The sequence below is a fragment of the Sparus aurata genome, chromosome 21, assembly GCF_900880675.1.
Source record: "Sparus aurata chromosome 21, fSpaAur1.1, whole genome shotgun sequence".
Taxonomy (NCBI): Eukaryota; Metazoa; Chordata; class Actinopteri; order Spariformes; family Sparidae; genus Sparus; species Sparus aurata.
In genome coordinates this window covers 13656639-13669236 of record NC_044207.1, presented here as the reverse complement: position 1 = coordinate 13669236, position 12598 = coordinate 13656639, and the positions used below count along the sequence as shown (strand labels likewise).

The following is a 12598-nucleotide window of genomic DNA, read 5'->3' as shown; positions in this document are numbered from 1 at the left end:
GACCTATTTAATAAATGTTATAGGCTACACAAGATGCTGATAAAAAAACAATAAAAACAATCTTAGATTAATTATGTTAATATGTTTGTTGATGGTTTCAAATAACTACTCTTGCCCTCTACGTGTGCTGAGATTAGCCTACTGTAAAGTTTACATAAGCCAAACAGAACTGATTTATGGAGACCAGAACCGATGTGATTTAGAAAGATGACATTGTGTGCGTGTGTGCGTGTGTGTGTGTGTGTGTGTGGGGGGGTGGGGGGGAGCATGACGGCGTAGGTGAGGCGACGTACTTATCAACGACGACTTGCACTGGCGACGTCAGCCAGTTCAGACGTTGATGTCACACGAGAGTCTCCTGCGGTAGGGTTACCCTGGCACTATCCACCCGCCATACCCTGGTAGTCCTTGCATTGGCACTATCCACCCGCCATAAACAGCCCTTTGACGTGAAGTGGAGCGACGTCTCGACCGTGTCGTGTCTGCGTGGTGACGACTGCAGGTTACCAGCTCCCCTGATCTCAAGTAAGTTATTCAATTTGAGTCCGGACTTACATTAAAACAGTGTTTGGCACACGGAGTGGTGATTTTACGATTGATTAACTGAAACTGCCGACTATCAGGTGACCCCGAGAGCCGTGTGTGTCTGTAACACCCGGACATCGGAGCTTTTGTTTTCTTTAACACCTAAGCATCAAACTTTACTGCTTGGGCTGAAATTCAACTTAACATAGCCCCGTGTTAATCCGAAACACCGGTGCTACTTTGCATGTCGTCAGTATTATGGATGTTTTGTTTAATGTGGAAGTCCCGTCCCGTTTTTCCCAGAATTCTTCTCTTTTTTTCATCAGCTGTCCCGGGTAAACATAAATCTCTCCCGGTACACAATTTGTCCCGTTTTGGGGGGGAAAATGTAAAACCTTAATTTGGTTTCCTTCGTTCTGTAGTCTAGAAAGGTTCCCATCAAAGACACATGGATTAAAGTTCTCCGTCGCTACGACGGATTTCCGTCATTCAAACTTTACAGAGGTGACTTATCAGATCAATGTAGATCGGAGGAGAACAACTGTTGGCTGATTTTTATTGACAGATTGTCACACTCTACAGCCAATGGTATCGTCAACAGCGTGTGCGCGCCTGACCAATGACAGTGTAGCGACCCACACAGGGCGGGATCTAAACACGGAGCGGCGCTAACGTTTAGCTGCTTAGCTAGCAAGGACTCGTCGCACTACTACGCTATCAATTGAGTTTAGTCAACACGTGAGAACTCTTCTGACACGGAGAGTCTCCTGTTGTGTGCTACATGTGTGAAATAACTATAGTCTGGACTGTCTGCAGTGTATCTGTGTAAACGGCTTCATTAAAGCTAGGGTCTAAAATCCTGGAGGGCTAGCAAGAGAGCTAGCAAGATTTGAAAGTGGCACCTCCTCTAAGCCCCCCCCCCCCCCAAATACATGCAAGCCACCAGCGTGAAAAAACTGATATACTATTTACAATCTTGACTGGGCGAGACTGTTGAGTTTGAATGGGTACGGCTAATCCAGGGGGACAAATTTTCTGCCATATGTGTTTTGTGTCCTGCAAAAATCTCTAAAATCACAATGAAAATCCACGAAAAAACAAAAAAGCATAAAGTGTCGTATCAAACAAATGAAAACATGCAGCCATCGCCACTTTTATGCAATCAGCATCAGGGGCGCGTGTGTGTGTGCGCGCGCATCATCCCAAGAGTTCATAGTAATTCGGATCAGACTGCAAAACATACATTTTTCCAGTTATGTTAATACAACAAATTGGTTGTTATTGTCTTTATGAATAAATTTATTAACACATGATTAAATTACTGTGTGTCTGTCCTCATGTTGACCAAGCAACCCCCCCAAATTACAAGCAATTTCTTTCATCAAAAATTGTCTGATTGATCAATGTTTAATGCAAAATCAGACCAGGCTACATTAAGAGCAGATACAATAAACACCAGGTTACTTGAATGATAACAAAATTACATCCTATTTTATGAATTAAATATAAAACTTGTGTTTGAATTCTTAAAATCTAGTTATCAGTTACCTATATTCATTTAGATATAATTGATAAGCATTTGTAATTAGTAACTGTACACTTAGTGGATGTCTTTGAGCTCACCTCTGATTGTCGGTTAATACATTTTTAATTGGTTGAATGCTTAACAATGATAAACTGATAAGTGATAATCATTGACATCCCTACTTGCAAGTGTATTACTTCGATAGAGAGGTTAAATCATGCCTCCTTTGGCTCACCTCACCGCTGCCCTCTTCAAGGTTGGGAACAACTAGTTTAATCTTCAACGGAGAACTTTATAAGCTTATTATGTTTCTATTTTGCCACCTGGTGAGAGTAGTCAATCTGTAAAGCCAAAAGTCAGCATTCACTCTTTGGTTGACTTATTATTCTCATTTTAAAAGATTGGATAAAGGTGCAGCTAGGTTAGGCTTCAAAATTACTCGGTCTGTGGTCGTGAAGCATCAATGGGCATTAAGTCGTCCCACATAGATTAGGGAATAAAATTCGTAAAAAGACACACCAGGTCTACTCTTTACATGGTGTTACATACATTTTTTCTAGTTGTCTTCATCAAGCAGATGTCAGGACATTTATGCTGATGTGCTTTTACCTTCTCACAGATCAAAGCAGAAAGGATCTTCATTTTCAGAAGAGATGTCCTCCCAAGTCAGACTGAGGGTGCTGCCGAATGCCAGGTGCTTGTTTGATGAGCCTGTTCAGGTGAAGGTGGCCGGGCTGAGGTCGAGGCAGGTGGTCACCATGAGAGCCACCTCAAAAGACGAGAAGGGAGTGGTGTTCAGCTCCTCGGCTACGTACAAGGCTGATGGTAACGGGGAGGTTAATCTGGACAGAGACCCCTCAATCAGCGGGAGCTATGTTGGGGTTGAAGCCATGGGTCTGCTGTGGTCCATGAGGGCAGACAAACCGCACACAAAGTTTAAAAAGCTGAATTCACTAAATCCCCACGTGGTGAAGTTCTCTGTGCACGAGGAGGAGGGAGAGGGCAAGATGCTGGGAGAGGTGACTAATGAGAGGTGTCTTATTGGCGATGGAGTCCGCCGGATCACTGTGAAAGAGGGAAATATCCGAGGAGCCCTGTTTACTCCTCCAGGTTGGCCTATGTCGCTTTCATGCCTTAAATTATTCACTTATAAATTAATTTTGATGTCATAAAAATGTGTGTCATTTTGTGATTTCTCTTGTGTCGCCTGTCCAGGGGAAGGTCCATTCCCTGCTGTGCTGGATCTGTGGACTTTAGGTGGGGGTTTGTCAGAGAAAAGAGCCTCTCTGCTGGCCAGTCGAGGATTTGTGGTTCTGACTGTCGCGCTGTATGGCCATGATGACATGCCGAAGCACATCAAAGTGGTCCATCTGGATTATTTTGAGGAAGCGATAGAGTTTTTAAAAAAACAAGATAAGGTGAGTTCTTTGAAGGGTACAATTGTTTAATTTTATTATCTTAAAGGGATAGTTCGTTTTTTTTGAAGTGGGGTCATATAAAGTACATATCTATAGTCGAACTGTTTACTACCATAATCACCGATAAGCGCAGCCTAGGTTTGGAGAAGTAGAGAGCTGCTCCAGCCCAGAGGCTCAGCTTTGTACTGCAGTGAACGGGGTTCAGCAAAAAAGCGAAATTAACCACCAAAAACAAGGCTCACCTAAATTTTTTTACATCAGTTCAAGTGTACGTTGTATAGGTAAAATTCACACCGCATTACATTGCAGTCAGACCGCGCTTTCTTTTGGCACTACATTTTCTCAACCGCAGAACCCCCGTATCCCTACGCATTAGCGTAACTGGGCAACAGCTTATCTGCGAGCGGCGGAATACAGCGCGAGGCCCAGCTGCTGGACGAGAGGTTTACTTTCGACAAAAACGAAACTTAACTCTCCGTATCCTTCTGTATTAGCGCTCATGCGTAGGGATACGGGGGTTCTGCGGTGGCGGCGCTGATCGGTGATTACGGTAGGAAACAGATCGACTATAGATATGTACTTTATATGACCCCACTTCAAAAAAACCCGAACTATTCCCTTAAGGTAGAAATATTTTGAATGTTCTGGACCTAGTTCCATTTATGTGTCCCTGCAAAAGTGCCAATCTATGTGACATCACAAGAAATTGTAAAAAGCAGCCAATAGTTGCAGTTTTATTTTGCTTTTTTTAATTCACATGTTCAACAGGTCGGCAGCAAAGGAGTTGGTGTAATATCCCTTTCAAAGAGTGGAGATCTTGCTCTGTCAGTGGCCTCTTACCTGCCAGGTGTTGAGGCCACCGTGTGGATCAATGGCTGCTGCTCCAATACAGCTTTCCCTCTCTACTATAAGGGAAGCCAAATCCACTCTGCATTAATGTATGACAGCAGCAAGTCGATTCTCACGGAGTCAGGAGCCCTTGTTGTCAAGAATAATGTTTACAATCCCCTTGCGGAGGAGAACGAGGGCAGCCTGATCCCCATCGAACGAGCCAAGGGACATTTGCTCTTCGTGGCTTCAGAGGACGACCTCAACTGGGACAGTAAGCATTATATGGAATTGATGGCGGAGAGACTGAAGCGTTATGGGAAGGACAGCTATGAGAGTGTGTCTTACCCTGGAGCAGGACATTACCTGGAGCCACCATATGGACCCTACTGCCCCTCCTGTGTTCATGGGCTTGTGGGCAAACCAGTCCTGTGGGGGGGTGAGCCCAGATCCCACGCAGCAGCTGAAGTGCACACGTGGAAGAAGATCCAGGAGTTTCTCAAAACACACCTGAGATGTGATGCTACACAGACTAACGCTAAGTTATAGATACAAATAACATTTTTACAGAAAACATATGAACACATAAATCATGACATCCAAACTGCCAGTTTATTGTAAATCATTTTGTATGAATGTTTTCAGTGTTTGATTGGTGATTTAATATTGAATATATTCAAAGATTATAACTCATCACAACCTGATGCACAGCTGTTACTGTACACTGAGAGAAAAATATAAAGTCTTAATGTTGCACTGGCAGGAATGATTATGTATTTTATTTTTATATAATTATAAAGTTTGATAATAGAGGGAAAATTTACAAAATGAAAAGAAAATGGAAAAGAACCACGACGATGAGGACTAATGGAGACTTGATGCATGTAAAACCCAGCAGGGTGATACATAAACTCCACACTTCATGCATTCATTTATGTGTTTAAACATAGTTATACAGAGTCTGTGTTGTAAGTATTATGTAATTAAAATCATCAATAGATGAACAGTTTCTGGTGTATGTTGACATGTTGGTAACAGGCACTCATACTATCCATTGCCAAGCTGAGATGATCGGTCCAGTCCTGTAAAAACATAATGACAGGTGACAGTATACAATCACAGCATTAGAGTCAGCTTTTTGTTTGAGAAAGACGGAGAGAGAAAGGTCACCTGGAAGTTTTAAGGCTCCCTCCCCTCAACTTTAGCAATCTTTAAATCAATGTTGAAGTGCTGACTGAGCCAGTTTAAACTAGAAAGACTCCCCTGCTGTCCAATTAGTGCCACTGCACCCCAGTGTGCCTCTGGCCCACTGATTATCCAAACGTGTGGCTTGTCCATCCTGTGACCTTGCATTCACCGTCTGCTTCTTATCCTGTGTTCCGCATCAATGTTATAAACGCAGAGTCCTCCTCTGCTCGTTGGTCCTGTGCCCTGTTGGCTCAGGCCGCGGTCCACCCGTCGCATGCAATCACTTTAATGAATGATTTAAGAAAGTTGGGTTGGATCATCTAACAGAAGAACGGAACATCCTGTTCCGGCAGTTGTAGTCCCTGAGGACGTTTCCAGCTGTTCTTTTGTGGTGACCATAATGTTCTGCTCACCCTAACTAAGTGGTCACCGTGTTATGATGAGAGAGAAATGGAGAAAATTAACCTAAAACACGTAAAGCAGCAACATAAAAGAACTGGTTCTTAAACAGTGTTTTGTTTCTACAACCAGCTCTGATAACTGCGACAACTTACCACTTGTACTCGTTTCAGGTATTCAAAGAACTCTTACTGGTAGACCGTGAAGCTTTTATTGGTTTAAAAATGTTTCAACCTTCCTTTCAGACTCATCCTACCACACTGAGCAGCAAATCACCTCCAAACAACCAGGGCAGAACACAATAAAAAAGAGCTAAAAGGAAATGAGAGGCCGGGAACAAAAACACGACTTATTGGAAACTCTTGAGAGATAACGCGTTATTGACCCGAGCAGGCTCGCCACAGCGCGGGTTCATCAAGATAGCAGAGCCAGCCTTGAACTGCCTCCTCGATTCATTAAGCAGCATTGTTGAAGAGCTCTCTCTCTCTCTCTGCCTATCTTCTGTTCTGTGTGTTTATGTATCCGACTGCTCGCTTTCTGTCATTCCAGCTCTACAGAGCTCTCATCAGCCTCTGGCTTTTGAAAGGCAGGGGATGATTTGTTCCGCGACCGTCCCTGCAGTTAGAGATGCAAAAGCATCAGAAACTTCAGGTTGGATTTGAGCAGCGCTTGTGTATCCAGTGTCGGGTCGTAAAGTTTATGTTTTAATCCATTGTAATCATTTTTACCGCAAACCTACATGCTGTGATATCAGCCCAGTCGCTGTGATGTTTGAATTGTACATTTCTGCAAACCGTGGATATGTTCACACACACACACACACACACACACACACACACACACAGGCATATGATTGTTGATATGTTTGATAATGTTTTCTTTTACAAATGATTTGTCTCAAACAGGAAACATGGTTTTCATTAACGCCCTGACTGAGATATGCTTTGATTATACTGATGTTTATTTCAAAACACTGCTCGAAATGTCCTCCTCCACCTCTGCACTTCTCGTCCTGATAGTTCCTGTCAGGACCCACTTTCATAGAGTTTCTGAGCCGCTCATTTTTACTTCTGCTCACCATCTTGCCGTCACAGTTGACAAATCTTGGTTGACGCGTGTGTGTATTTATGTAGCAGGCTCAGTCTAAAATACTATTAAGTCATTTATTTTAAATCGCATTTCAGTTCAAGTAGGCTTGCTTGATACTCTGCAGTATATTTTGATTGTATTAACTTTATGTTTTTTCAAATGATCTTATTTCATTTCATTTTCAAAAAGCATACCTGGGATTCCTCCAAGAACCACTAGAGGGAGCTAGCACACTACACAGTTTGAGAATCGTGGCTGTATGCAGCACTGTAAAAGTGCTTGTTTAGACATTTCCTATATTTACCTGTGTGTCTGAGTTGGTCGTTTTCCTGTGGGGTTGTCCATTTACACCGCGTTTAAGTGCACTGAGGACAATTCCTGCACCTATCACCATATTGATCAGTAAACTCTACTCCGACATCCTGAAAATGTGAGCGCCTCATCCCAGTAACAAAGATACAACCGCTGCCTGTGACACTGACGGCTCATGTGCTGCGAACGCTGTTGTAAAGTGCTGAATATGTCTGATGTTGGTTTCCCCCATATCCACGCCCATATTTGAACTTTTGAACTTCCTGCGTCACGAGTTCTCTGTGCGTCTCACTTCATCTCCTCAAGCTGGAATTTTGCCAGAAAAAGAAAGAGAAAAGGGAGGTTTCGGAAAAAATCTAAACAGATCCGGTGGTTTCCCTGGTGTGCTCTCCTAGCTGTTCCTAACATGATCCACCTGCATCATAAATCTCACTGCTGCAACAGTCTCAGCAGCAGCATAAACAGACAGAGAGAAACAACACCCTTGCAATGTAACTACACTGTTGTTTGGCAGTTTTTATTACTTTAATTTGAGCTTGCAGGAGTCTGTCATTGCTTTTTTTTCTGATTGAGAACAGATGCCGGCCCGCCCATGACAGGTTATCCATCACGGCGACGTGTTCTGTGTTTATGGCTGCAGGCACCTTGTGTACAAAAGCTATATCTGCTGTATTTTTAATGAGTTGCAGAGAAGAGGGAGCAGGAAGCGTGGCTGAAAGAGAGAAACACAATCAAAGAGCAAGCGAGCATCCAAGGTTTTATCTTTAGTCAGATCCTTTTACAGAGTGAACCATTTTTTTTTCTCAGTTTTTGCAATTAAGAAATGAAAAAAAAAGACATAGAACATGGGTATCTTGCATTTTAGATCGATAAATACAAATAAAAAGATTTAAAGAGTAAACATTGAAACAAAAGAAGACGTTTCCTGGAGTCTCATTAAAAAGGTTTCCAGCCTTTCTAAATATTTCATAAATGATATCACACCGGTTCTCTGAGGATGGGCCATCTGACTGAAGACGTTTCTTTCTAATAGCTTTTCTAGCAGCTGCACTTAGTATTCCAAAAAGTGTTTCGTTTTAACATTTGTCGATGTTGAAGGTGAGAGCCTCCCACTTAAATGTAAATGTCGTCTCAAATACAGTCGCGACAAGGTTTTTTAGCCTTTTACAGACCTGATTTGAACTTCACACAGAGCCGTTCACCAGTGAGAAGTCGAGCTGTGTCGGTTTGAGCTGCGCCGGTTAAAATTACCAGGCTATCGCGCCGCCTCCATGTACCACTACGCTGTATTCATGTTGCTCAGGATGTGTAATTAGCTCAACAGGCTAATGACAAGGACAGAGGGAGGGAGAGTCTCTGTATTTAGTTATTTATTTATTTGTTTATTTGATGGTGTAAGATAAAGAGACAGTGTTGTGAATGTTTCCATCCACCCCGTTTTGCCTAATAGCTGCGAATCAGTATGAGGGGTCTCGGTTGGCATCAAAGTACAGGACAGGGTGACAGAAAGACTTCACAGCGCTTTTAAACTCAGAGACAGCCACGACTCTTGAAAGCCGCGGCTCTTATATCTCAAAGTTAAGAAGAATCCCCGGCACTTTGCTCAATAATGCATCACACGTCGGCCTCCTTTTCTTCGCCGTTTCAAGCTGCTTTAAAGAGAAAGCCTTTGGTTTCCAGCGCCTGCTATCTTGATTACCGGCTGCAGGGTGATCCCGGTGACAGAGCTTGTTTCCGTCTCCTTGGGTGTCATCGTTAGATTTGATACTAAACTTCTGACCCTTTGAGTCTTACTCGTTGTGATTTAAAAAGAGCATGTACAATTAAAATCACTCAACCGCGGAGTCACAAGCTTGTTTGAAGCATCCTCTGGCATCATTATCATCGGTAGATAGACTGCGACCGGTGCCCATATAACGATATTCATATGTCACGCCTTTTTGCCATCTTGCTGGGAGTCGAACAAGTAGATCCAAGTTAATTTCATCACTGTGTGGTCAGTAAAGTGGTTAGGTCCTGGATACTGTTAGCCTAGCTTAGCACAAATGCTGAAAGTACGCCTTACAACGGCTCCGCAATGGTCTCATTAACATCTTGCTCCTCGTTGCTGAGATTACTTTTATGAGGCCAGAGTCAGCTGGGTTTGATGTAGCTGTGCAAAGCCAGCATATTTTCAAAGTGGACATGATTTAGGAGACGCTCGGATAAAAAGCTCCAACAGCTCATCGTTTAGCCGTGATTTCTCATTTCTCATTGTAACGGGTCGAAACTCGGTGTGTAACGCTTTGGCAGCACATCCCACAAAGCCCCAACTATCAGTGATTTGGGTGAAACTGGGTCATCTTTTATGGGAAAAGTTGTTTTCTGGTTTTCCCTCTGATGTCCTCCGCCTTAACTCCTGTGTACTGCGACTACAAGTTAGCTCTGTTAGCTGCAGCTGTGAACCAGAACAACGTTGCTGCAGACCAAGAACATACAACTCCAGAGTAACAATACTCATGTGGTTCATGGTAATTTTCCTTTATATGTTTCAAGTTTATCTATAATGTTGTTAACGTGCCGTTACATGAACATTAGTGGGGCATTACAAGTTATTTAGTTTTCTCTCGGCACATTTCTGTTGAGATGATGTGTTCCAGACCGCTTGATGGGCACAGGCTTGAGATACTTCAGTGAGTCGGTGAGTGGGAGTTGTATGTGTTTTTGAAACTTTTATGTCTTTTATTTATGTTGAAGTTTTCATGTCTGCTGGAACAGAGAGAGAGAGAAATGAATCATCCAGAGACATCCGTATGAATCGTGGCCATTATTTCGTTGGACCAGTGTAGCTGCACCGCCCTTGTGCAAACTCTTGACTGCTGCATGCACGTTTTCCCTCAGGTCGAGCTTTTTAAGACACAACCTTGTTCTGACCTGCCGAGTTTTGTCTTTAGTTGCCACGTAACATAACGTTAAATCACGTCTGACAAGCTGTTCGAGAAACCTGGTATTGGTATTCACGGCAGGTGTGTTGCTGTCACGAACAGTTGGGGGGTGCCAAATTGCACAAAGTAGGAATTGCTACATAATGTCACTTTAACCTGTGGAGTCACATTATGTTATTGATGAACTGTGTCCGAGTAACACACTCAAATCTTTGAATGCTAGAATAAGTCTTTAAAATAGAGAGGAATCTCTCTGATGTACTTTCTTTGTCCAACTTAAAAATAAGTCTTACATGCTAATTATGATTTGAGAAACTGTACTGATTCATGAAGCCCTTTTCGTCTCTCTCCTATGTATTCATTAGCAAATGGGCATCAAAAAAGCATTCAGTTCAGAGCCACTGTTTCCATCCGGCAACATTAATTACCTTTTTCATTTGCATAAACAAGGGCAACTCTAAACAGTTTCTATTTATAGTCTTTGTTTCTTTCCCTGCATCCAAAAACAAGCCACCGTATCATCTCCTTTTAATTCATTTAACAAGGACACAAGGAAGCAGTAATTCCAGAAACATTTATTCAAATCCCTCGGCAGTTCAGTGGCCCGTGTGTTTGGCAGCCTCTCCTCACGCCTTCGCCAAGATGCACATGCAAACTGTGTGAGCCAGGCTTTGAACGCGGCGGATCAAAGACTTCCGTGTTCCTGGTAAAAGCATAAAAATTGCCTGTTCGTCCCACGGGCTTTGGTCGTTTCAACTGATCCCAGCGAGGCATGCAAAGGTTCACCGAAACTCAGGAACATGGAGGTCCTGCAAAGACTTTCCACGTGTGGAAGGGTGCATATTTATAGTTGTCTGAGTCATGTTTGCTAATGCTGTGCAGATTTATGCACAAATACAGTGGATGCTGATAATGAGAGAACGCCCCCACCTTTCCTCTGTCTTTGTAAAGATTGTGTATGTGTGATGATTACACCCATAAAACCAGATACCCTTGAAACAGGAGGGATTTATTTTGCAAGTGAGGACTCTATTTCACTGTCTGCATGAGGTTTACTGCATGTTATGTGTCAACATCTTCAGCACTGTGGTGTAGAAATGTCTCTCTTATCATATAATACCTCACTCATCCTCAAGGGGGCGCTATAGTTGAACATTTTGAGCTCTGGTACAACATTAGAGGTGCTGATGCTCCACTTTTAAGGGATGGTGCATCTTGCAGGACTGCAGACTCGACCTACATGGCGGTTTCTTGAATTCAGGACTACTCAATCCAGATCAAATGTCTCATCCACTGCGATGTGTGTGCACTTCAGGCTTTTTGCGTAGTTCTCCTGAGAACTTGTCCTCGTCTTGATCCTGTCTCTTTTTTGTGTGCCTCAGAATGGCCTCACACCTGCCTTCCATCACCTGTCCATCTCATTCCCCCGTATCTTACGACACGTCTCGATAACTTCACCTCGCCTCTGTGTCTTTGTCCCCCACTCAGAAGCAGACACACTCTTTACTCAAGCAGAAGTACAGATACTGGTGTAAAAAAGACTCTACCGGTCATTTGTGTGCAAAGATAACTGAACCTCAGGTCATATTAATATAATTCAAAGACTGTCAAACTTAAAGATAGAATCAGTAGGTTTTATCCGAGCTGTTCCCAAAATTTGATTTGTTGATTGTTGAGTCCCAGCATGTCCCAGGACATCAAGTATCGATATTTCAGGTTGGTAAGGTGTCCCGAGCAGCAACAAAGTGAGAAAATAAGAAAATCCAGACAGAGGGCTGCAGGGTCTCTGCAGATACGAGACACTAACACGCTTTTCTTCCCATTCCAGTCCCCCTCTCTGTCAGTTTCTGTCACTCGTTACACCTTTTGCGTCATTTCTACGTTTGCCGTGCGGGATATGCACTGAAATCAGTCTTGCGATGTCGGGAAAGCGTCTCGCATTGACTCAGGTGCATTAAAGCTAAAGTAACGAGCCTGTTTTGAAAATGTAAGGAGCAGAAAGTACAGATATTTGTGTTCAGATGTAGGGAGTAAAAATAAAAAGCTAAAATAAAGTACAGATACCTGAAAAATACAGTAATGAAGCAAGTGCTACTTCCCACCTCTGCTGATTTTATCGTCTGAGGCAGCCGTGGGGGAACCAATAGCACTCATGTCAACCACTCATATCCGCCCACATTCACCTCATCAGACACACAACCACACCACAGCATGAAAATAGAAAGAGATAGCACCATAATAGGCATAATGTTCCAATACAACCCTGAGTCCCAGCACCAGCTGCTTCTGAGAGAAAGCTCTGTCACAGGTCAAGGGAGCCACTATGGCTCAGTCGAAGCCTCTTGACTAAACTACACGCACTATCACTCAGTCAGCTGTGCTGCAATTCA

General features: G+C 43.1%; 1 protein-coding gene across 1 annotated transcript; it reads left to right on the top strand.

Moving 5' to 3' along the window:
• Nucleotides 1–295: 295 nt before the first annotated feature.
• On the top strand, nt 296–5308 carry LOC115571988 (acyl-coenzyme A thioesterase 1-like). Its single transcript, XM_030401708.1, has 4 exons — nt 296–525; nt 2670–3160; nt 3266–3468; nt 4237–5308. Exons 2-4 carry the CDS (start codon nt 2704–2706, stop codon nt 4843–4845), a joined length of 1269 nt encoding a protein of 422 aa, XP_030257568.1. The 5' UTR covers nt 296–525; nt 2670–2703; the 3' UTR covers nt 4846–5308.
• Nucleotides 5309–12598: the final 7290 nt, after the last annotated feature.

Coding starts and splice junctions, on each gene's coding strand:
- LOC115571988 (XM_030401708.1), top strand. CDS start 2,704: ATGTCCTCCCAAGTCAGACTGAGGGTGCTGCCGAATGCCAGGTGCTTG. Junction 3,161..3,265: donor AGCCCTGTTTACTCCTCCAG/GTTGGCCTATGT, acceptor TCGCCTGTCCAG/GGGAAGGTCCATTCCCTGCT. Junction 3,469..4,236: donor TTTTAAAAAAACAAGATAAG/GTGAGTTCTTTG, acceptor CATGTTCAACAG/GTCGGCAGCAAAGGAGTTGG.